Source organism: Bidens hawaiensis, unplaced genomic scaffold (genome assembly GCF_021521415.1).
Source record: "Bidens hawaiensis isolate Kalapana, Puna unplaced genomic scaffold, B.hawaiensis_p1.1 tig00009566_1, whole genome shotgun sequence".
NCBI classification, from domain to species: domain Eukaryota; kingdom Viridiplantae; phylum Streptophyta; class Magnoliopsida; order Asterales; family Asteraceae; genus Bidens; species Bidens hawaiensis.
The window spans coordinates 453,976-480,734 of NW_027491713.1; the positions used below are offsets into that span (position 1 = coordinate 453,976).

At 32.9% G+C, this 26,759-nt stretch overlaps 2 protein-coding genes across 2 annotated transcripts; one reads left to right on the forward strand and one right to left on the reverse strand.

Moving 5' to 3' along the window:
- Positions 1 to 8,474: 8,474 nt before the first annotated feature.
- Positions 8,475 to 9,128, reverse strand: LOC143532859 (uncharacterized). The gene has a single exon (XM_077027781.1). The coding sequence runs from the start codon at positions 9,126 to 9,128 to the stop codon at positions 8,475 to 8,477; it is 654 nt and encodes a 217-aa protein (XP_076883896.1).
- A 15,350-nt stretch (positions 9,129 to 24,478) lies between these two features.
- LOC143532860 (uncharacterized) lies at positions 24,479 to 25,990 on the forward strand. Its single transcript, XM_077027782.1, has 2 exons — positions 24,479 to 24,968; positions 25,443 to 25,990. The coding sequence occupies exons 1-2, from the start codon at positions 24,479 to 24,481 to the stop codon at positions 25,988 to 25,990; spliced, it is 1,038 nt and encodes a 345-aa protein (XP_076883897.1).
- The last annotated feature ends 769 nt before the right edge of the window (positions 25,991 to 26,759 follow it).

Consider the following 26,759-nt stretch of genomic DNA (forward strand, 5'->3'; position numbering starts at 1 on the left):
CAGCTTCACTTCGCGCCGATCCAAAGCAACCTTGAATCGCGTATTCGTGACGCGCAGCGCGCATCCATCAGTAATGGTAACCTTCGCGCCGAGTTAGCGTGTGGCGCGGAAGCACTCTTTGTCCCTAATCTGAGTGGAATTCTCTGCTATCTCAATCGCATCTGGATTCCCTTTGATGAGAATCTTCGCGCTGATATCCTGAGTGAAGCACACAAATCTCGGTATTCTATTCATCCTGGCACTGATAAGATGTACAAGGATTTGCGCATTACTTATTGGTGGCCCGGTATGAAAAAGGATATTGCTGTGTTCGTAGCTAAATGTCTGACTTGTTCTAAAGTGAAAGCTGAACACCAACGCCCATCTGGTTTGCTCGAACAACCAGAAATTCCTACGTGGAAATGGGAAGGTATAGCGATGGACTTTATTACCAAGTTACCTTTGACAGCAAGCAAACATGATAGCATTTGGGTAATAGTGGATCGATTGACTAAGTCTGCTCACTTTCTGCCCATTCGTGAAAACTACCGTGTTGAGCAACTCGCGCAGCTTTATGTCAAGGAAATTGTCTGCCGCCATGGTACTCCTTTGAGCATCATATCCGATCGCGATGGCCGTTTTATATCTCGCTTTTGGAAATCTCTCCAATCTGCGCTAGGAACTCGCTTGGACATGAGTACGGCATATCATCCTCAAACTGACGGTCAGTCTGAGCGAACTATTCAAACTCTTGAGGATATGCTCCGATCTTGTGTTCTTGATTTTGGAGGTAATTGGGATTCACACCTGCCTTTGATCGAGTTCTCTTATAATAACAGCTATCATTCCAGTATCGGTATGGCCCCATTTGAAGCACTTTACGGTCGTAAGTGCCGCTCCCCGATTTGTTGGAGCGAAGTGGGTGAAACTCAAATCACAGGACCCGAACTTGTTCAAGAGACAACCGATAAAATCGCCAAGATCCGTGATCATCTGCTGACTGCCAGAAGCCGACAGAAGAGTTACGCAGATCGCAGGCGAAAGCCTCTCGAATTTCAAATTGGTGATCTTGTTCTCCTCAAAGTGTCGCCCTGGAAAGGTGTTGTCCGCTTTGGGAAGAAAGGTAAGCTTGCTCCTCGATATGTTGGACCATTCAAGATTCTCGCGCGTGTAGGAAAAGTTGCTTACAGACTTGACCTGCCGCCCGCGCTCAGTAATGTGCATCCAACGTTCCATGTATCCAATCTCAAGAAGTGTTTAGCTGACGAGAACCTTCACATTCCACTTGATGAAGTTCAAGTTGATGAAACTATGCATTTCGTTGAGAAGCCTGTTGAGATTATGGATCGCGAGGTAAAGCAAACCAAGCGCAGTCGTATCCCTATCGTGAAAGTTCGCTGGGAGTCCAAGCGCGGAGCCGAGTTTACATGGGAAAGGGAAGATCAAATGAAGATCAAGTACCCGCACCTGTTCTCTGCGCAACCTACTTCGAGATAAATTTCGGGACGAAATTTCTTAAAGTAGGGGAGACTGTGACATCTGCCCGATCCGACCCGACCCAGGTACCCGTTTCTCTGACCCGATCTCTTTCTTTTATGATTTAATATTTATTTATACTTATATTTTACTTTTAATAATAATATATATATTTTCCTTCCCGCCTCTCTCTCTCTCTTTCTTTCCGCCGTCCCCTCCCTCTCCTTCTCTCTTTCCGCCTTCTTTTCCCTCTTGTCGCCGTCCCGCCCTTACGCCTTGTTTCCCTCTTTTTCTTCTAACTCTTTGCTTGTCCTTTGGTTCTTCCCACCTAAGGTTGTCTGCGCAGCTCCACGCGCCAGACTCCCTTACAAGGAATCCTGCGTGAAGACCCCCCTGTTTCAGCGATACGCGAGACGAACTCTTCTCGCAGCGCGCTAAGAATTGTAATTCTTCTCGCAGCGCGCTAAGAACGGTAGTTCTTCCCGCGACGCGCTAAGGATTTGTAATTCTTCCCGCAGCGCGCTAAGAATAGTAGTTCATCCCTCGACGCGCGAAGAATTATAGTTCTTCCCGCGGCGCGCTAGAAATTTTAGTTCCTCCCGCGGCGCGCTAAGGAATGTGATTCTTCCCGCGGTGCGCTTAGAAATGTAGTTCTTTCCGCGACGCGTTAAGGTTAGTTCTGTCTGCCTTCGCGCTCGCGCTCTCTTGACCTTTTGTGTCAGCCTTCTCGCGCTGAACCCTTTGAGTTTTCTTCTGTTTAATCTAGCCGTTTGCTTTTGTGTTGTCTTATCTTTTGAGCTGTTGACCTAATCTGCTTTATGTCTGAAAAGTTACTTTCGGCGCAGCATGCGCACCAACCCCATTGGTTGACAGAAAAAGTGACTGACATAATCTTTTGAGAATCTGCTTTTGCCATGCTTGACCAGTACTTTATCTGTCCTCTCCCATGCCTTTTTCTGAATCCTGTCAGCCTTTTTCTCTTTTTCCCTGCTACCATATCTTTTGATATCTTTGCTTTTCAGAACTTTTTACTGTTGATATCTTTTCTTTTACTTTTTGAGATCTTTTCCCCTTTTTCTAGGGATTGTGTTCCCTAGGGTTTTCCTATAAATAATAGTATTATTTTCTTAACACTTCACACACTACACTTATTCTCTTCCTCCCTTTTGCTCTCTGCCGTTGTTCTTCAGCCGCCTCCCTCCTCTCTTGCCTCCGTCTTCCTCCCTGTTCTACCCTACTTTTCCGGTAATATATATTATATATAATAATTTACTTATTAATTATGCTAACTTATATTCAAGACTTAAAACCAATCATTAAAACAACAATCTTATTTATAGGTTAACTTGTGCTTGTTTAAAGTTGGTTCTTGCTTTATCTTACACCGCATCGTTTATCAAGTGAGTAATCTCGTACCTAATCCCTTTTTGCTTTTAATGTTTTGGGATGTTCATGTGTTCATACAAACTTAGAGTCTCGAACTTGTTTATGAACTTTAGTCGCGCAGTACCCCATGTGTTGAGGACGTAGACTTGGCTGTTTATTTGTATGTGTGGATCATTAACCGTCTTGTCGGTCTATTCCGCAGTTTTCATGGTACCATTAGATGAACACGGGAGAACTATCGTTTATGATTTTCTCTTTTGTTACACTTGCACAGTTAGTCTTGTTTGTGAGCTCAATTGTGAGCACTGGCAGTCTTGTCTCTTAGAGTTGGTCCCGATCTGATTACACCCTTGTTGAAACCCAGACATACACATGTTGCGCGCAGATTTATGGTTATCTATGTATTGTATTAAACTTGATTTCTCACCAACACGCAAGTGTTTGACGTTTATTTTAACACATGTTCAGGTTTGCAGTAGCTGTTTTGGAGCTTGTGGACACATAGGAAGTTTTCTTTATTTTGGACCTAGATTAAAATGTATCAAGACAAGTTATTGCTGTTCGAATATTATGATTTATAATATATTGATTTATGATGATTTATGTTATCTTATGTTTACCCTGCGCGTGCGCGAATGAATGTATTTATTAAATATTGACACCCAATAGTGTCACGGGTAATGAAACAATATGTGGCGCCCCGATGTATAATCCGCCTTTGGTCGGGGTGTTACATAGACTTCATCTAAATCCCCATGAAGAAAAGCATTGTTAACATCAAGTTGAAAAATAGGCCAACTTCGTTTGGTAACAACAGCAACAAGACTTTGAATGGTGGTCATTTTGATAATAGGAGAAAAAGTCTCAGTATAGACAATCCGTTCTTTTTGAGTATCTCCTCTTACCACCAATCGTGCTTTACAACGCTCAACCATGCTATCTGCTATGTGTTTAACTTTAAACACCCATTTGCTTTTAATAGCCTTCTTTTCAGGAGGAAGATCAACAACATCCCAAGTATTAGTATTTTCAAGAGCCTAGAAAGAAGAAAGAGGACTTATGCACTGCGTAAGGTTATGCGGCGTATAAGTATGAATGAGATGTGAAGTTATGCGTCGTATAAGTCAAAGACTTATGTGACGTGTAAGTGTAAACAAAGTAAAATTGGCAGAAAATGAGAGAAAATGAATGAGAAAAGATCTGAAACCTTGAGAAAAGGTTCAAGAAGAAGAAAGGGGCATTTTGAAAGATATTGATGGAATTTTGACGGTGAAAACTTAGAAAGTATGGGAAAGAGATGAAAAAGAAGATGTTAATGGAAGATAATAATCAAAAGATCAAAAAACAAGAGAAAACAAATGATTAAGGAGAAAAACCGGAGAAATGATTGAAAAGCCCGGTTAAAACGAAGAGCATGTCATAATATCCATGCTCTGATACCATGTAATCATATAAAATGATGACACGAAAGGAAAATAGAAATAAAGAAGATAGAGAATTTTATTGCTTCAGAATTTAAAATTACAATATAATGAAACAAACAACTATATATATACTAGAACATATACGACATATATGTTGTGACGTATAGCATATACACCGCATAGCATATGCGCCATCACAACATATGTGCTCACAGAGTCAAAGTAGCACGATGTGCTTTGGGAAGGACATTCCACGCCAGTTGGATTATTGACGTATTGTGTCAAGGGTCTTGTTATTATCCACCTATCTCGTGACTTGCCAAGCCCACTCTGTCCCGTTTTAAAATCTATCCCTTTCTTTTTCTATTAAAGAAGTTAGTTATTATAAATACATAACTATTTAAACATTTACTGAAAATCAAAATTTACGTCCTACTAAAACTCTTGTTTATAGAAGAAAATTTATACCACAAAACATTTATCCTAAAGGTATTTTGGTGTGGTAAATGGTGCTTCCTCCTCTAAAAAATGAGAGTTCGAGTCCCATTTTAAGGCATGAAGTAAAATCAGGAGCATGTATTTGTCTTAAAGAAAAACATGCATGCTAATGTGCGGTAAATGATAAAATCAAATTAATAAAACTGTTGATTTGAATGTACTGTTCTCCTTCAAGTATTGTGATTCTTTTTTATGTAATTTATTTTAAATTTTAATGTAGCATATTACATTTTGTAACTATTTAATGAGTTTAATAATTTCTAAAAAGTTTCTTAAACTTATAATTATTTAGATGTTATGAAATCATCAAGCATGAATAAATAATTAATAAAGTAATAAAACAAACTGTATATTAATATTTATAAATATAATGATATTTTATATAGTTAAATATAAATATATATAATAACTATTAGTGTATATATATAATTGTAAAGATTATATACATTGTATCACATCATGTATAACTATAAATAAAAACATAAAAATATATTTAATATATATGAAGAAAAAGAAAGTAATAAACGTGTCGAGTTCGAGTTAATAACAAAGCGAGCAGCTCAAGCTTTAAATATATAATATAAACCAAGTTGACCATAAACTCGAAATCTCTAAATTTAAACACATCCAGCGTAACTTCAGCCTAGCTGAAGCTAGGTGCAATTATACCCCAAGTGAGATAAGAAGATTGAGATTGTACAAGATAATACTTTTATGAACTAGCGGTATAAACCAATTATGTGTTCTTAGGGTTCTTATTGTGTAATTCATCTAATCATTTTTCTTATATTTTACTACAACACTTCTCTTCCACATCGGTGTCATACCATTAATCTCTCTCGTCCACTTTAAATCCCTAAAGTCATCTTTCAACCATTAGAATGTTCATCTTTCTCGTCTCCTTCATTCCTAATCTTTTTTAAATAAGCATTAAATTTTAACACAAATTAAAATCTTAATATCTTTTTTGATAAATATATAAAATAATAATCGAGAATAAGAAAATGCAACAAAATAGCAAAAGCAGACTAGTCATCGAGGTTGGGTATGCATACTCTTGCACCATGCCACACGAGATTCGCTTGTAGATTGTTGTGTGCTTCTTAGCAATATAATTATTTAAATGTGTCGTGGTTTACTTATATACCCTCTTGAACAGTTGGAAGCTTGTTTTCATGAAAAAGGCATTTTGCTCGGCATTCGTCTTTTTAAAATGTACACTATTTTCTACTTTTTCAGATACATTGCTTGTGCTAGTTCGCTTGAACTTATCATAAAGAACAAGGAACACACCTTGAGTCGTTGGGAAAATGCTACACTTAGACGCTTTAGTTGAAGACTCGTTTGCTCTCGTGGATGAATCCATTTTGACAAGGGCAATGTATATTGGAAGGGTAATTTTATATGAAATGATGGATAAAAATAGGGAATTTAGGTGGTTAATTATTGATAATTATTGCTTCAAGAAAAGAGTTGTTACCTAACAGGTAACAACAACATACGTACCGCATGGGTGGGACACTGTTCCCGCCAGTACACCACACCACATCATCATATTGCATCCATCTTTCGAACGCTCCTTCTTCCTTATAATATTAAAACCGAAAAGATGAATACGATCAAAACTATAAACTAAAGGGTCTAAAATGTAAATACCCTCTATTTATAAGTGTTTGCAAATCCCTCCATTTGCAATTCAAGATGGTTAATTTATCATCAATCAAGTCATTCATTCCCTCTCTGAAGCTTCTGCTAACATCAGTCGGAGTCGTACTCGTGGCTGTAATGACGAAACTTACAGTTCCGGTAATATTCAACTTTGCCTCGAACGACCTCCCTGTTATTTGGTCCGCCTTGGCGTTCTGGATGAAACCTCCGTATATCTACATTGTCCTCAATGGGCTCATCATAACCATCTTCATCTTAAGTCGTTTTAGCATGCAACCTAATCAACCTTATGGGAATCAATTTGGATAGAACATATGATAATAATATATGGACGTTGCATGTTGATGACGAGTACTTCCAAAACTCGAACACCTTCATGAAGGTTATGATTATGATATTATACATACTATACAGTGTCTTTGTTTTATTATTAGAGAAATATGATATAAAGTTATAGGGGTATTACGCTATTAACTTTGTAATAATTAGTAACATATATAAAAAATATTAATCTATATTATAAATTGTTTATTGGATTACATCGAAACAGAAGGCAAGCGGGCAACAAGCTGCGCCGCTACCCCTTTGGAATCGCAAAACCCAATCTTTTAAAAACTATATATCCATATTAATAATCTCACATTTTATGCTTTTGTGCCAAAGATATTATTATATTACAATACTAGGTTAGATCTCGTGTTACACACGAACAGAAAATATAAAAAATTTCATATATATATGTGTGTGTGTGTGTGTGTGTGTGTGTGTGTGTGTGTATGTGTATGTGTATGTGTGTGCGTGCGCGCACGCGCACGTATATGTTATATACATTTTAACGAATTGCAAACATAAGATGATCTAGCATTATTATTATTATTATTATTATTATTATTATTATCACATTGTTATTTTAATTAAAAGAACCCAACATAAAAAGACAAATAGAGAAAAATAACAATTTAAAACATAATTATAAGTTATGTCACATATTTCTAATTTATATTATGAAACAAAAAAAACATATTAGTTAAAACTTCACCATCTACTGAAGTTATATGTTGTAAACTATGAAGCATAAACATATAGATGTTGTAACATAAGTTGTGTGTTATATAAACTATTTTTATTGAAATTATAACACATTTAAGTACACAACATAAAAAAATGCTAAAAATATGAATATAATAATGATATATTATTATAATTTTTATTAAACCGCGTGTTTAATAAAGCAACAATATAATCCAAACATCATGACTTAAACTACATTTTCAATCCAAACATCCAGTCCAAATGTTTATAAATAATTTCCCAAAATCCAAAAAATAAATAAATAAGAAACAAAGTCTCAAAATAAAAAAAAATAGCAATGAAAACAATTAATTGTTTTAATTACTCAATAAATGATGATTATAACAATATATTTTTGAAACTTTTTTCAACTTAGAAGTTAAAATTAATGTTCAAATTAACATGTGGAAATTATATAAATGGAAAATTAATGAGTTGGAAGCTTATTTGGACATGCTAGTTGAATGTCATGTGAAAACCTTGTATTACTATAATAGTATAACTAGGTTAATAACCCGTGCATTACACGGGCTGAAAAATAATATAATGTCAATAAAAAAATATTTACATATTTGATACAAGTTATAAGTGAAATCAAGCATATAAAACAATTATAATATTTAAAAAAATCCATAATGCCAAATAATTTTGTAAGGTATAACAATTTCTCATAAATTAAATTATATATTACAGTAATATAATAATGACGAAGGATTTAAACATAAATCGTTCATAAAGGAAATAATTCAATGAAAAAAGTTTCCATCGAGTTTGAAAATACCGATTGTTTCAACAAACTTATTTTGAACCATATATGAATCAGAACCGCTCGTTCAAATTAACATAAAACTAAAAATGCATGAATAATGAATTTGACTTTTAAGTTGAATAATACTATCATTTTTTTTTTGAAAGGCAAGCTTGAAATAAAACCACACCCGGAAAGAAAACCTAACCGGGACACGACAAAAATTACATGTTAAGTAATGGGTTTTTGAGCCACGCCACCCAGTTCAAATAAAACTTACAATTACGAGATGATAACCACAAGTACGAAATTGAAACAATCGAATCAAATGGAGTGTCTTTGTTATCATTAGGTTGACCAAAAATAATCTCATTCCGAGCTCTCCAAATGGTCCACCATGCCGTATAGATAATCACCTCAATTACATCCTTTTTCTTTTTCACCAATCCTGAAGAATCCAACCATTCTAAAATACTTTTAGGCCCTTTATCACTCGGAAGAGACACCTCCAACCAACGACCGATAGCATTCCAAATCTTTGAAGCAAGGTGACACCCTCCAAAAATGTGATCCAAAACTTCCACCGAATTCAAACAAATTGGGCATAATATTGAAGGAATATCAAAACCTTTACGACTTAAATTATATCTAGTCGAGAGACGATCTAGAAGCAGGCGCCAAATCATGATGTTAACCTTCCTTGGCACGAACTTATTCCATCTCGTAGGGATGGCACCCTCTGGTAGCTCCCGACGATCCAAGAAGGATCTGACTCCTTTAACCGAAAACGTGTCATCAGAATCCAAGTCCCAAATCCATTTATCATCCGAATCACTCAAAGAAACTGAATCTAGAAGAGATATCAACTCCTCGATCATTTAAAATAACCCGTTTGGACTCAAACTCATTCTGATCACAACTCCTTTTTACCTGTCCGTTTTGACCCAAACTAATTTGATACTCTTTTAGAACAACTTGGTTTGACCCGAACTTATTTTACTCTAAAAACACATTGATCTAAACTTTTTTTGAACCAAACACGAACCCAATCCGCTTATTTAAATTAATATAAAACTAAGAATACATGGATAATGAATTTTATTTTTAAGTTAGAAAATACTATGATTTAAAACAACGCGATTCTACCTGAGTTTATTCGAATCATAACCATTTTTGACACACATGTTTTGACCTAACAAATTTGATATTCTTTTAAAACAACATGTTTCGAACCGAACACTTTCCGTTCATAACCTGTTTCGAGCCGAATTAATTTTACTAAAAAACTATTGGCCTGAACTAAATATGAGCCTGATCCGCCTTTTTAAATTAACATAAAAACTAAGATGACATGAGCAATAAATTTATCTTTATTTCTATATATAAACTTTTATATAACATTGTAGCCTTTTCATTTGTTTTTAAGAGTCATGTAAAGCAAGAGGTTGAATCTTACACGCACACATAAAATAACCATGACCATCTTTTTGTTGAAATTAGTCAAGCTTGCTCACTCACAAATAGAGAAACGACCTTAGTCACAACACCATTGGTTATGTCGTTTACCGACTATGAGTGGATTGGTTTTGTCAATTACAGGTTAATCACAATTGTTAAAAAAAAACAAACTTTGAGATAACCATAAAATAGTATAATGGCAAATTATTTGTGAAATATTATGAACTGTTTGATAACAAATCGTATCCTTGAACCTAAAATATATCAAATTGCTATAACTTCTTTTCAACTATGCTCTAATTTTTATGCTCAAATGTAGTCAACTTGTACCAGACACTTTTGATCCGTAAATCTATAATATCTTTGCTAAAAAAATTAAACCAATTAATTAACCTGTTAAAACCAGTCATTCTTTCCGAGGTAATAACTTAATCGAGTTAATTAGAAATTGTTAATAATATAATTTTAAGAAAATAATAATTGGGTTAATTGAGGTAATTAATAAATATTAAATAGTAATAAATGCATTAATTGTTATATCATTTAACATAAAAAATTATTAAATTGAATGAATGATAATTAAAAAATAAGTTAATTAGGTGGAATATGTATAAATGGAAATTGATTAGTTGGCATCTCATATGGATGACATATTTGAAAGCTAAAACATGTATTGATTTATAATATACTAGGATAATAACCCGTGTTACACACGGGTGGAAAACATATCAAGAAACAATATAAAATGTAAAAAAACATATTCAATCAACACAAATATTTCACATAAGTTTTTTACCAGCAGATATTACAAAAGATGTTAAACTATGTCTATAAGATAAAAAGAAAATATTTTATAAATAAATAATTCAGTAAATAAGAAATAATATAACATAAATGAACCATTATACCTGAAAAAAAATAAAAAAACACATTAGTAACAGATTTTGTAATATTATTTGAAAACTAAGCTTACAAATACATACCAGGTTTAAACTTATATTTTCACCTGTGTAGAGTTTTCGTTCAAAAACCTTTTGAACCGAAAAATGTCGGGTTTAAAAACTGTAGCTTGCATTCCATTCTCCTGTCATGAAATAATAATAATAATAATAATAATAATAATAATAATAATAATAATAATAAACATGTGTAGATAATTTAAAAAAAAAATCATACCTTTATACCCTAAATAGATTAAAACATAAATCGATTAATAGGAATAGATTAAGTATCAAATCTATTAACCGTTAGTATAAAAAATCATGTAGTTAAACCCTAAATCCAATAACAGTAAATCAATTTGATGTTGTTCTTCACAAAATCGATTAAACACTAAAATATAAATCATACCTGATAATTGCAAACGATGAACGTATTGATGTTGTTTGGATTATGAAACCGACAAATCATGAAGAGCCGGTTATAGATGAGACGAAGAATCTGGTTACAAACGATGGGGAGCGTTATGATTTTTGAACGAAGCATGTGCCTTTTAAAGAAGAAACGATTAACAATTTAAACCTAGTAGATTTAATAAGTTTTTTTTTTTTAATTCTAACAATAATTAGAATAATTAATATCATAATTACATTAATAAGTTACAAAAATATAAAAGTCAATATCATTGATTAAAATTTTATTGTGAATATATGGAAATTAGATTTATGGAAAGTTAATGACATGAAAGCCTATGTGGATAACCTAGGTAAAGGACATGTAGACAAAATTGTGTTGCTTTAATATATTAGTTAGATTAGATTAATGTAAGTGTTTGGACATCCTTTTTTTTCCTTTTGTGGACTGGTATCTCAATTAAGTTGATAGATCAATGTATCATCCCAGCCCAAATAGCTCCTAGTTGCAACAACCCAATCGACTTTAATGTTCAAAGCCCATTCGTATTTTTATTTCTTTTAAACCCCCACTAGTACAAAAAGCAATGTTAGCACCGGTTTTAGAAAACCTTTGACCGGTTTTTCCATCATTTTGCAACTTAGAAGCGGTTTTTCACAATCGCTCTTAAACAGACTACTAAATACAAAAACAAAAAAATGGCTGGAGTTGCATAAATGTGGAGTTAAAAGCATCAGGAGTTGCATATCTATAACATAAAATATTTATATAGATGTAACACCCTTTTATGTATTATAATAATAATATGATGTATCACCAAAAGTTCAATTGATGCCCAATGATGTTTTACCAAAACAAATTAAAGGTAGCGAAATTGTGATTAAAAAGTAGCAATATCTACTCAGATGAAGAACAAGTGCCGACGTGAGCGTAGACCACCACCGACGGATTGTTATTGTTATTATTAGGTAAGTCACGTAGCTTCATGGTTGTTGTGGTGAGAGAGAACGGCCAAGTTTAGAAAATGGAGAGAATGGTAATGGTGTTCGGATTAAAGAGGTATCTGGGATTCCACTTCTTCAAACTAACAAAAATATTTATTTATTTACTAAATTTCTAGCTCGTTAGGAGGCGATTTATGTTCACACAGCTTCAAAGTCTTTTTTGGCACCGTTCCTAATATCCATTTTTGTAGTAGTGCTCTTGAAGGTTACTTTTGGCAAATTTTTGTCTCCAAATACTCGAACCCTCATCGCCTACAGGATGGAAACCCTTAAAAAAACCTCCCTGGTCACTCCACCAAAGTAAAGATGGCAGTCCATTTGTATTATTTTTTAGCTTTATTTCTTTTCAAAGTGCAAATTAACATTAAATATTACAATAATATGTCAATACAAATACAGCTATTTAATAATAATAATAATAATAATAATAATAATAATGCCATTCAAATAAGAGGTTACAAATTTTAAGCACCTAGCTAGTTTAAAAAAAAGGCTAATAATAATATATATCGACCGTTCAAAAAAAACTTACAGGTTTAACTGCACCTAGTTAGTTTTAAACAATAAAAGAGGTGGTGTAGTTTTTATACTACAGTAATTTCTAGATTTTAATTTTATTTACTTCAATTCCGAACTAAGGTGATGACTAGAGGTAGACAAATAAACTGGTTAACTGAACTGATTTGAAACCGAACAAGTTTGAAATTGATCATGTAGAAACCGGTTTAGAACCGATTGAAACCGTAAGTTCGGAACCGGTTCGTAAATTTTCTCCACCAAAACCGGTTCCAAACCGGTTAACCGAACCGAAACCAGGTAAAACCGGTCAAAACCCGAACCGAAGCCGATCAAAACCCGAACAGAAACCGATCGTAACATGGTAAGAAACCGGTTTCAACCCGAACCGAAACCGATCATAAACCGGTTTTGATTTTTGTTGACCAAAACCGAACCGGTTTTAATCCAAACCGGTTTTGAGTTTTAAACCGGTTGTTGCACCTCTAGTGATGACTACCCATGTCGCATAAAGAGCAAAACTGACTGTGGTGCGATGATAAAGGTATTGTCGTATTGACGTTATCCAACAAAAACGAATGTTCAGGCCTTACAAGAGGCAAGAGGTGGAGATTAAAAAAATAGTTTAAAAAAAATCTACTTTATGTTTTCTTCAACCCTAAATCTCACCCTTGTGGTGTGATGGTAAAGGTGCTGGTGCTATCCAGCCAATAGTGAGGTACGAGTCTCAAGCAAAAATTGAAGATTAAAAAAATTAGTTGTTAAAAAAAATTTACTTCAACCTAGTGGCCCTGTTTAATCTCTCCAAAAAACGTCCTTAGTCATCGGTAAATCCACTACCTCATTCAGTCATTCTCAAATATTTTTAAGATCAAATCAAGTCGTTAAACCTGTTAAACCATAAACCCAACCAAGCTCAGTTTGGGCTTTGGTTGGTATACATAAGACCACTAAATTTTTAACGGCTAACACAATTATCTTCTAGTTCTCCGGCTAAATATATATACCATTGTTAATCAAGAGACTCGAACCCTTAACCTCATAGTAAAGAACATTATTTTACGTAACTTAATACCGCTATGTCAAATGCCATTTGATTGAACCATAATGAGCTGACCTGTTATATGAAACTGGGGATGAACCCACCAAAGGCAATAAAACAATATAATCTTCAACAAAAAAAAAAGAATGGATGTAGTTTAAACTAGAAAGTTGGTCTACTGAAACTCGTGCCTTTCTCTCACCATCTTGCTAAAATTGAATCGTTAAAAATAAGTAGGTTTGCTAAAATGAACCCCACAAGGAAACCCAAATATTCAGGACGGATATTAGATAAATTTTGAAAGTTTTTCGTGGTATAATATTAGGTGATGTCCTGTTAGATTTACCAAAATATATATATACTCTTTAGCCAAGCATACTTGTAAACATATTTTCTTACGTAGTTTCTTATGTCAACAGGTTTACATTTAGTGTTAACCATTAAAAAGACTTGGAACCCTTATAAAATAAAAAAAAAATGAAATATACAATGTCTTTCTTAACAAGTTTATGCATTCTTTACGTATCCGTCATACAACAAAGTTGACGTTTCTAATAATTCGTCTTGAGCTCCTTTCGCTTGTAGCTGAAAGCATACTGCTGAAAACATTTGATGTACTCTACTTTACAGTTTATACCAATAACCATAAATTACTCTATTGTCTTGGTTTGAACCCAAGATCCCCTATTCTAAAGCGTTAGTGGGCTACCATAACTTTAGCTATAACGTAGAGGTGTTGAGTTTTATAATATTATTGACCAAGTGTAAAAATTGAGAAAATCATCCTTAGCTAGAAATTATTCACCAAGTGTGAAAATTGAGAAAATCATCCTTAGCTAGAAGAACAATATTGAGCATGTTTGGGATTGAGTTTGAAAAATGCTTATTAGCTTATTGGCTTTTTCAAAAGGCCATTTTGAAAAGCCAAGATTTGAGGCCTTTAGAAAACTGCTTTTTAACTATTTCAAAAAGCTAAACTAAAAAAGATATTACCAAACACTTTTTAACTTATTGGCTTTTTGAAAACACCAATAAACTAATAAGCATTTTCCAAACTCAATCCCAAATGCTCATTATGTGATTAATGATAAAATCAGATTATTAAAACTGCTGATTTGATTTGTCGTTTTACTTCAAGGATTGCAATTCTTATTTATGAAATTTATTTTAACTTTAAATGTAGCATATTACATTCTGTAACTATTTAATGACTTTTAATAATTTCTTATTTCTAACAAATTTATTAATTTCATAATTATTTACATATAATGAAAATAAGTGCATGTTTGGATTTAAGTTTGAAAATTTATTGACTTATTAATTTTAGGGATGGCAAAAAAACTTGAGCCCGACTGGTATACCCGAAGCCTGACGCGTCCGGCCGGGTATATACCCGAAGCATGACAGGTATTGGGCCGGGTACAGGATTAGTTTTGAAAATTTTTTGCAGGAATGGGATTTGGTGATACCAGGCCAAGTTACCCGAAGTCACATACTCATTTACCCGAGCTATATACTCGAATCACACACCCGAACTTTTGTAATTTTTATCTCTTAACCCTTTTTTAACAATACTTTATTTTTGTAAGTTCATTATACGATTGAGGTGTGTGGTGTGTATAATTCTTTTATATGTTACGTTTTTTAGAAAACCCGTGTAGTCAAAAAGAAACACAACAACAAATAATATTATTTAATCAACTTAATGTTTATTTTAAATTTTTTATATATTGTATTGTACGATGGTTTTGTATTAACAATCTAAGATAAGTATATAGTTAAATTGTATTTTGATTATAAATATTTTATTATAATTAATTATGCGTAGTCTTAAGCTATAAAGTAATAAGAAAACAAATTGTATAAATGTAATTAAGGTTATATATGAATAATAAACAAGTAATAAATGTGTCAAGATCAAGTTGATCACATACTCGAAATCTTATAATATAAACACATTGAACTCAACTTCGATCTAGATAAACACAGTTTCAGATTAGACTCCACCAGAAATGATAAGATGAGAGTGTATAATATGAGAGTGTTCTTAGGCTGATTTTTACCGTTTTATCTTTATGTTGTAGTTTTATCTTATGCTGTAGGACGCATATTTCACTGTGTTTCTCTCTCATGTATGTTATTTTTTTTCTCTCTTTACTTTTTATCCGTAATCCATATTTAGGGCTAGATTTGGGCCTGTGCATGCTAGGCAAACGCACAGGGCCCAAAACCAAGAAGGGCCCAAAAGAATTTTAAACTGCAACTATGGATTAATCTATCATAACTTAACTTTTAAGTAATACATCGGCCCCTAAGATAAAAGAAAATTACACCTCATTTTATAACTTCAGTTTTAGCTGAACTTTTGCCACACGCTACAGATATGGATGAGAAATTGAAAATGCTTTCATGGCTTATACGTTGAATTTGAATTCGAATGATGCTTTACATCTACTTAATCAAATTACAAATGTAGGTCTTCAATTTCATCTAATAAGATGATAACCAGTACTATTTCTTTATATCTGATTATTAAAGGGTTAAGACTTCAGTTATATAAAAGGGAAATGAGACAGATTCGAAAGTATAAAAGTTAGAAAATATATGAATGATTTGGTTTCGGTTAATTTTGTAAACCGAAGGTACACAAAAATGAACTTTAACAAGAATAATTGTTCTCCTAGTTAATCTGAAATTATACCTTGAAAAAGCATTTGATTAGGTATATCCGTTTATCGACTTATCGCTTTATTATGATTATATATATATATATATATATATATATATATATATATATATATGCTAAGTATAAAATGAAAACCCACTTGAGTTGTGAAAACTCTAGAAACTCATTCTCAACTACATGTTTTTAATTAATGTTTAAATCGTATGGTCCACAATTAAAGTGAATAAAAAATGTAAATATAAATATAACTTTTTCTCTCTCCTGAAAACATATATAAAAATTAGTAAAAAAATGTTAAAAAATAGCAAAACATTTTTTTTTATGTTTCGATGTTTTGTATTAAATGTTACAATATATATTATATGTAACAAAAAAAACGATGTTACATAGGGTTTTCGCGGGTTTTCACAACTCAAGTAGGTTTTCATTTTAACCTTACCCTATATATATATATATATATATATATATATATATATATATATATATATGTTAAATTTTTTGGGGCCATTTCTATAACTCGTGCAAGGCTCATGAAAGCCATCGAGCTATTGAGGACGGCCCTGACCGGCTAACCATATTTCAATCATAAAACCTCACATATTTCTCATTTCTATCCTCACTTAACCTTGTTTTTTACTAAAAAAAATTAATAAAATAAGTTTTCATTAATAAAAAAATTAAACGGGAACAAAAAATATACAACTAAAATAACCAGAAAAAAAAAGAAGCTATTCGTCAAGGTTGGATATGCAAACGTACTCTTACGATATTTTGCTCGAGAGTCGCTCGCAGATTACTATGTCCTGCTTAATCTCTAGTATTCTTTTGCAAGATTTACTTCTAAACCTTCGTTATAGAATCAGATCTCATTTTCAGGAAAAGGATGTACCGCTTGATCTCTAGCATTATCTTCCATTCATAGTCACATTAGCCTTTTCCTTTTCATATCAAACCATTCATAAACTATTGAAATGCCCACACTTCTTGTCTCTGGCGTTCCGTCAACTTAAAAAAAAAACATATGAATAAATAAAAACTAGGAAAAATAAATACACAACTAAATTTCATCAATAAAATGTTAAAAAGACTAAAAAGTTACATTGTTGTGGTGGTTGTATTTGACATTAAAGTTTGTTGGCTTATGTCTCATATCCCTCCACTTCAAACTAAGTTGATGGCGTGATTCTTCACATCGCGTTTGTGAAAATGACTCAAAGTGCGTCTCCGAAAAGAACAAAAATCTTGCAAATTTTCTGATAATAATGAAGAATTACGTTAACGCCATGGACATAGTCCAAAATATTGATCCAGGCACGCGCTAAAGGCACTTCCTCGATCATAATCCATGCTAAAGGATTTAGACCATTTGGATCAGTATTTTTAGAGAGATTCGAAGGTTATAAAAAGAATAGAGAATGTTAATTAGATATGAAATCAAAGTTAAAAGTAGTAATCATAGGAGGTGTGAAATTGAAGTTAAAAGTAGTATTAATAAGAGGTAAGTTTTGTTTTAATTTAACTAGGTTATAAACCCGTGTATTATACAGATTTAAAAAATTAAATATCATTCATTATCTTATTAAATGATTTTGGTTTTTCAAGTTGCAATAATCATATACAAAAAACACAGCAAAACTCTTGAAAAATTACAAGAGTTGAAAAATGTAAACAAACTGCTTCAAAGTATATTATTGTGTTAGTTTCAATATATCTTGCTACTAAACTAACAACTGCAAAAGTTTCTATTGGTAAAAAAAAAACCAAATTGAGGGTTTGATGGTAGTAAATTATTAACCATCCATAACCAACAACAAATAAACTTGTGCGGCTTATTTCATGTCTTTTTTTTTCTAATTCATGTCTTAGGCCATAAAACTGCATATTTGATAATATCAGTAAACAAAGTGTAATACTAATAAAGTTATAGGCATTTTATTACATTTTTTTTTGTTTCAAGCATGCCACCTTACTAAACTTTTATTTTTTAGATGATCTTCACACATTTTACTCAACTCCAACATACAAGAAACTAAACAGTTATAGTGAGTTTTATATTTGTGTGTAAAAGTAAAAACAAAAATGTGTAAAGAAAACATGTTCCGAACCAAAAGTAATATTTTTTTCTTAAAATGACCAGTTTTGACCCTAACTTATACCGACCAAGCCGGTTCTTACGCGTTGCGCTAATTGACACGACCCGCCCGTTTTGCCATTATACGAGAACACAAGTAGCAACTTTGACCCGTTTACTTAAAGGGTCGAATACAAGTGGAACTTGCCCGAAATTTTCCAAGTCATACTAAAAATGGGCTTGTTTCAAGTGGAACTTGTTGTGACCCATTAAATTAATCAGAGTAACTGTTGGAAATGTTTTATTTACAACAAATAAGTATCTCACTGAAAACAAAACCATCATTCCTCCCATAACTTTGAGATTCTTATATAGAAAATAGAACACTAACAAATCATAATAATAAGCAACCAACTTAAAAGAAACAAATTAGTATTTTGAACACTCTGCTCTTGATCTTACTTCTTACAATGATTTTGTATAAAATCGGTTTGCGATACCCATAATTACAACCATTTTCCTATCATTTATAATTGTCAAGTATACTTTATTGCCTTAACTTGCAAGATTTAAAATAAAAAAAAGAGTGTTGTGCCCATAACTGACAACACAATGTCTTAGTTTCATGAAAATAAATGGATATAAACATATCATCAAGGAAATAAAACTCACCATGACACCACTCTATTTAAGCGATCAAAACAACTCATTTTCTATATCAATTTCGTCCGAAACTCTAGTTGATGCAAGTTTGTGACAATGAATAATTTCACTATCAGTTAACATATGACAGAAAAACATACTTATTAGATCTGAAAGAAAGAGTACTGATATGAACCATCATCAATCTATTATTCTCCGTGAGTGCTAAATTATATCACTTTAGCAAAGTTATCAATACATATAAAAAAAAAGTTTGTTATATAGAATTAATAGTAAAAAATAATCAAATGAGATACACCATTTTCGTATTGCTCAAAGTAAAGACGAATCATGGCACTTTCTGAGCCTATCACTAATAAACTAAAAGCATACAACACAAATTTTCACACACTAATATGAGTTTCAAACGTTTGCATACGTTCTTTTATTTCTATTTTTTTTTTACTTTATGTACTACTAAAAAATTATGCATATATCATTAATATAAAATGTTTAAAATATTTATTAATTGTTTTAGTTAGATAGTTATACTTTTAAAATTGAACAATAATGATATCACTTGACAAAAAATGGGACAATTAAATGTCATGTGGCACAACAATGGTTTTTGTTTAGTTGATTTACTAGTTTTTATTTTATTTTATTTTATTATTATCCTTTTTTTGGAAAATGATTGTTCAAGTTCAGTTAAGTTCGATAAGCACATATCCCATAAACACATAGTTTGGCCCGCATCGTAAGAGGATGAGGCTTTGTTCCTGGTAGGGGCAGCGTGGCCAGAGCAGCTACCCCTCGTTGTGTCGCTCCCATTTACTGTACCCTTACACCTCATAAGAGTGCGAGACTGACGTGGCTCGCAGCAGAACACTAATCCTAGCCTTATCGTCGTTGAATTCGCCCCATTCGTGGAACAATAGCCACTAGATAAGAAGAAATGATTTAGTATTTTGGTTTTCTTGTTGTTATTTTATTTTATCGTTAATTTCATTTTACTCTGGTAACTTGCGTTTACTAATGTTAGAAGATCTAAATACACAACTTTGTTTATTATTTATTTTTAAATATTTGTTGAAAACAAAGTTTATACATACATACATACATACAGGTATTGGTTCATTTCAGAAGTATTCTTACAGCGAGAAGTGGTTACAACCAATTATATCTTTTCTTTTTATTTTTCTATTAAATTATCTACAATGGTATGAATGTAGTATATCCAAATGTTAGTTTTGGTAACTATTAATTGCAAGCGGTTACAAATCCTATTATTTATTTTTATTTGTTTATAATAAAATTTTAAAGGCTTTCACCATCACCATTGACCATGTCCACGATTTTAAACATCACAATACCAACTAAGATTAAGCCTAATATTTGTATTGAGCAACATATTCTTATTGAATGAAAATTAGTTAGTATTAGCATTACACCAATTTAACATTATTATACATACATACATACAGGTATTGGTTCATTTTAGAAGTATTCTTACAGCGAAAAGTGTGAGAAGTGGTTACAACCAATCATATTTTTCTTTTTATTTTTCCATTAAATTATCTACAATGGTATGAATGTAATATATCCAAATGTTAGTTTTGGTAACTATTAATTGCAAGCGGTTACAAATCCTATTATTTATTTTTATTTGTTTATAATAAAATTTTAAAGGCTTTCACCATCACCATTGACCATGTTCACGATTTTAAACATCACAATACCAACTAAGATCAAGCCGAATATTTGTATTGAGCAACATATTCTTATTGAATGAAAATTAGTTATTATTATCATCACACCAATTTAACATTATAAAGAAACTTAAACCATATACAAATCACAATAATATTAACAATATACATGTATTATTATATGTGGACTTGGAATTCCACATTGCTCATATTTAGACATTCTTTTAGCTTTCTTTTCTTTAACTTTAACAACATTCTTTACCATAACTTTATATTTCTCTTGCACAATATCATAATCATGATCCATGAGTTGTTTGGATTCCGCGTGTCATTTTTAAGCGCACCTACGTTTTACAAAAACAAATATCGTAAACCAAGTAAATGAATATGTAGTAATATTTTAATAAATACGTTTAAATTCTTTTTTAAACATATTTATTCAGCATAGCCTACACAAAAACATATTTATCCTACACAACAATTGACATATACGGACCATGCAAAGTAAAACATATATATCCTATACATTCAATCGTTAACAATAATATCCTACACACCATACGCAATAAAAAAAACTTATCCTACACACCCTACATAGTATTAAAAAAAAACTTATCGTATGCACCCTACATAGTAAAAAAGACTTATCGTAAACACATGTAGAAAACTACTTTATCCAACAAAGTAAACATATTTATTTTAGCATACCCTACACAGTAAACATGTTTATTCTACACCACAATTGACATCTATGGACCATACATGTAACATCCGGCCCCTCGTACCACAAATATTGTTTGCTTTGCCCACAAAGACCTCACGGATTTGTTTTTGGTTGCCCAGGTGGAGACTTCCCAGGAGGTCACCCATCCTGCTACTACTCCCACCTGAGCACGCTTAACTGTGGAGCTCTCCTCTCGTCCACTACCATTAAGCCCAAAACGCGTTGGTGATTTAAGAGGCGGAACATTTATTTATGAACCAAGGATCTCTCTTGTCCACAGCCGATGTGGGATTTGCCTAGGGTGTTACAAACACCCCCCTTTTGGACCCATCGTCCTCGATGAGGTTTGCCACACCATCCAATCCAGGATGTGGGATTCGCCTAAGGTGTACCTTGCGACACACCCCGGGGACTCACCGTCTCTGATGAGGTTTGCCCCTACCATCCCGAACGGCACAAGAGTGGCTCTGATACCACTTGTAACATCCGGCCCCTCGCTCCACCAATATTGTCCCCTTTGCCCACGAAGAGCTCACGGATTTTTTTTTGGTTGCCCAAGTGGAGACTTCCCAGGAGGTCACCCATCCTGCTACTACTCCTACCTGAGCACGCTTAACTGTGGAGTTCTCCTCTCGTCCACTACCATTAAGCCCAAAACACGTTGATGATTTAAGAGGCGGAGCATTTACTTATAAACCAAGGATCTCTCTTGTCCACAGCCAATGTGGGATTTGCCTAGGATGTTACAATACAGAGTAAGCATATCTATCCTACACATTCAATCGTTAACAATAATATCCTACACGCCCTATATAGTAAACAAATAATAATAAAATAAAATAAAACCTTATCCTACACACCCTACACTGTAAAAAATGTATCCTACACACCTTACACAGTAAAAAAAAAAACTTATCCTACATACCCTACACAGTAAAATAAAACTTATCCTATATAGTTAAAAAAAAAACTAATACTACACAAGTACACAACTGAGATGTTTGATGAACATTGTGTATACTACACAAGTACACAACTGAGATGTTTGATGAACATTGTGTTGTTACATCTATACAATTTGATCCAATAATAAAAATCATAATTTTTTGATCGAATATTCTTAAAAAATAATTCAAATGTATGCATCTATTTACTGTTTTAAATTATATTAAACTTGATTGAAAAAAAAATGAAAACGACATACATCATGAATCCTTGAATCTTAACAAATTAATCCAATAATAAAACTCATAATTTTTTAATCAAAGTGAATAATCCAAATGTAAGTTAATTTAGGCATAACTTAGGGGGTTTCATAAAGTTGATCCGTTTTTTTTATGCCTAAATATATTTGACGGCCATGCCCTTTTACATTAATAACCAACATATCAATGCCATTTTTAATTACAAAAATGCCATTTGTATTTTGTACCATTGATTACACTTAATCAATGGCTAAGGTTTACTTCTCGCACTTCTCGCTATAATTTCACTCCTCGCAAGATCCATTCCCCCCCCCACACATATATATATATATATGTAAAGGATCCAATACAATAATCCTTTATCATACATTACGTACGCGATACTTCGAAACGTTGATTTTCAAAAACCCTAAATCACAATTACACTCAACTGCCCGTCCCTCTCCCTCAATCCGTCTCCACCACCACTCGCCAGCATCAGCACACCTCCTTCACCATAACCACTTCAATTGAATTGAATTGAAATACACAATTTGCAGACACCCATTTGCAGAACTTTAAATACATTTCAGATTTGTTCATATGATGAAATCGATGGTCGATTGATGATTACGAGATTATATGAAGTGATTTTAGCGTTCAATTTCATGTTACAGATAGTTTAATTTCATACCTAAGCTTCTGAACGTTCAAAGGTTTGTCTAGAACGTTTAATTTCATATTTGAGCTCTGATTAGGTTCTGAACTTCTAAACAGAACTTCAAAACTTTTTTGTTCTGAACTTCTAAACTTGAACGTTTAAAGGTGTTCGTTTTTTGTCAGAACGTTTAACTTGAACGTTTAAAGGTGTTCGTTTTGGTCAGAACGTTTTCGTGTCTTCAGTTTTGTTCAGAACGTTTAAACGTAATATTTTGAATCGTAATCAGAGCTCAATTGAGTATAGTATTCTGCAATTTCATAATCGATTGATGAATCTAAATCCTTCTACACATGAATTTGATTAATTAAATCATTATTTTTTGATCAATTTTGAAGATTCTTGATATTCAACGACGTTTCATTTTGATTTTGGTTTTTGACTTTAGAGATTTCATACTTTAAGCTCTGATTAGGGTTTAGAAATTGGATGAGATAGAGTGATAAGTCCATAATTTAGATCAGAATGAATTTGTAATCGATGAGTTTGATCATGAACTAGTTTGGGTTATTTACGAAACTGCCATTGCGTGTTTTCTAATCCAACGTTCTGGAAGGTCGCGTACGTAATATACGATAAAACATTTTTTTCAATAACCCACCCATATATATATATATATATATTTGGTTCTTATAAACTGATAGTATTTGTTGAAAAGAAAGTTTTAATCAAAATAAACAATATTCGAGTTTAAATATTGATTTATTTTAGTTTAGGTTTATGCTTTTCAAATTTATAAAAGTATGTTTTTTAACCATCTTAATTTAATAATTTTATTTATTAGGCATTGTTTTAAAATTATTAATATTATTTTATTAAAAAATTATATGAAAAAAAGGTGATCGAAGATTAATGAAGGGTAATAATAGAGTATCAGAATCTTAAATTAAGAAGGTGGGAATAAATAAGATTGTAACACGATAAGGACGGTGAAGAGAGTTAATTACTAATGGACAGATACACATCAAAACTCAAAAGAATAATATTCATAGTTAAATATCATAAAACAAACTATAGGGTAAATATCTTGTATTTATATATATGCACTGTTTGCAAATCATTTCATTTACATCCCTCTCTCTCTCTCTCTCTCTCTCACGCCTAACAAAATTCAATTCAAAATGCCATCTTTAAGCAACTTATTAAAAATTGTGTTGATCTCTGTGGGAGTTGTAACAATAGCCGTATCATCATTTCCGGTGATGTATAACTTCGCCTTGAACGACTTCCCTGTGATTTGGTCCATCATCACCTCATGGCTGCAACCGCCATACGTCTATCTTGTCGCTAACGTAATCATCATAGCCATCGTCATCTTCACTCACTTCCTACCTAATCACCTTTTAAATACTACTCACTTTCAACTTAATAATTTTGAGTCAAACACCCCTCCACCGCTACAACCCACGTCAGATTTTCATTTCAGTTTCGGTGTAATGGAGCCTCCCGTAGTGGTTGGGGGTTCGGTGGACGGTGAAGGAGATGAAGATGACTTTAATGCAACGTGGAATAATATTACACCGCCTGAGTTTAAGTTTCCGGTGAAAGAGAAGCCGCTCGTGACGTCCAAATTCGCTTATCATCCCAAACCGGAGAAAAACATTCCGGAAGGTAAATTTTATGCCATAGCTACACCGTCCTCATTTAATTTCACATGATGGCTAATGGCCATCCATAATAAAACACTCAAATGACCGTTTTCAAAAAGGAAAAAAATGTCAAACGTGTAAATTCTTTTTGACTATTAATAGTCAGATTTTATTTGGGAGGGTGGTTAAAACAGTGTAAGATTAAGGGGGTGTTTGGGATTGCTTATTTTATGCAATTTATGACTTATTAACTTTTAAAAAGTTAATAGGTGTTTGGTATTATGAGAGAATAAGTTAATAAGTTACAAAAGGTAACTGATTAACTTATAAGAAAAGTTATAAGTAAGAAAATAAGGAATCGCGCCCCTAAATATTAAGTCGTGTGTATAGCTGGTCTTCTAATAAAACATATTTTACAAATTTCATTTAATTTTAGGATGAATATGAATTTGTAATTATTAGATTCAAACATCAACAACCTAATAATATTCAACAGGTCCGGTAACACTGAGAGTGTTGAAGCCGAAGAAGCACGAGACAATGGATAGCACGTGGAAGATGATAACCAAAAGCGGTCGAAAATCGGACACGTTCGTGAACCTCTACCGTGACCCTCCATCCGACGAGCCAACAAGGGTGGTGAGAAAATCGGACACATTCAAGGACCGTGCAGTGTTTGGAAACCAGAATCAGCAACCGAAAACTAGGAAGCTGAAGCATGAGTTGACACCAAGTCACGAAGAGTTGAACCGGCGAATTGAAGCGTTTATTAAGAAATTTAATAACAATATGAGGTTACAGAGCCAGGAGTCTCTGAACCTCAATTGCGACGGTCAGTCTGACGAGTCGCCTCCCAAGAAAAAGGTGACGAAGAAATTAGGTACGTTTAATGATCGTACTGCGTTCGAAAACCAGAATAACAAGCCGAAGATGCAAGAGGAGCTGAGGAAAGAGTTGACACCGAGTCATGAAGAGTTGAACCGGCGAGTTGAAACGTTTATTAAAAAATTCAACGATGATTTGAGATTGCAAAGACAAGAGTGAAATCAGTTGATAGGGACCGGTTAGGAAAAAGATAGTTAGTGGCCCCGCTATTTAAAAGGTGATTTTTGATGTTAACGAAAATAGAAAGAAAAAGGTTTGGGTAATTTTAATTTTAATACATAATAAACATATAAATAAGGATTTGACTTTTTGCCCATATGGTTTTATGAGGGTGTGTAGTTATTATAAAAGTAATTATACACAGGATGAAATATTTAATTAATTATTTTTTATTAATTATAAAGTGGATGGTGATGTTATGATATAATGGATAGTTGTGATTAGAAAGTTACAATTTGTTTTTGGTTTGTTAGAGGTGTGTGCGAGATAATATATTCTTAATTTGAGGGGTTTATTAAGTTTACATGATAAGGAAGTACGTTTAGTAAAATTATTTATTTTATGTAGTTAAATAATAATTGCTAGTTTAATATAAAAATTCGAGAGAATGGCGCTATGGCAAACAAAATTAAGTTAAACATTAAGTTAATTTCCAAATAAGGATGGCAATGAAACCCGAACCCAATGAGAGAATCCGAAACCTGACATAAATGGGAAGGGCAATACCCGACCCATTAGGGTTTGGGAAGGGTTTGGGATCAGTTTTGAATTTTTCGTGGGTTTGGGACGGGTTTGGGATTTCTAATATACCCAATTACCCAACCCGATTACCCGATAACATAGATCCATTTACCCGATTATATACCCGATATAGCTTATTATATTATACTATATTCCAAATATATTATTTGTCAAAACTTGTTTATGT

Excerpts from the sequence above, each read along its gene's own strand:
- LOC143532860 (XM_077027782.1), top strand. The coding sequence starts at position 24,479 with ATGCCATCTTTAAGCAACTTATTAAAAATTGTGTTGATCTCTGTGGGA. Across the intron at positions 24,969-25,442 it reads GGAGAAAAACATTCCGGAAG|GTCCGGTAACACTGAGAGTG; the intron begins GTAAATTTTATG and ends AATATTCAACAG.
- LOC143532859 (XM_077027781.1), bottom strand. The coding sequence starts at position 9,128 with ATGATCGAGGAGTTGATATCTCTTCTAGATTCAGTTTCTTTGAGTGAT.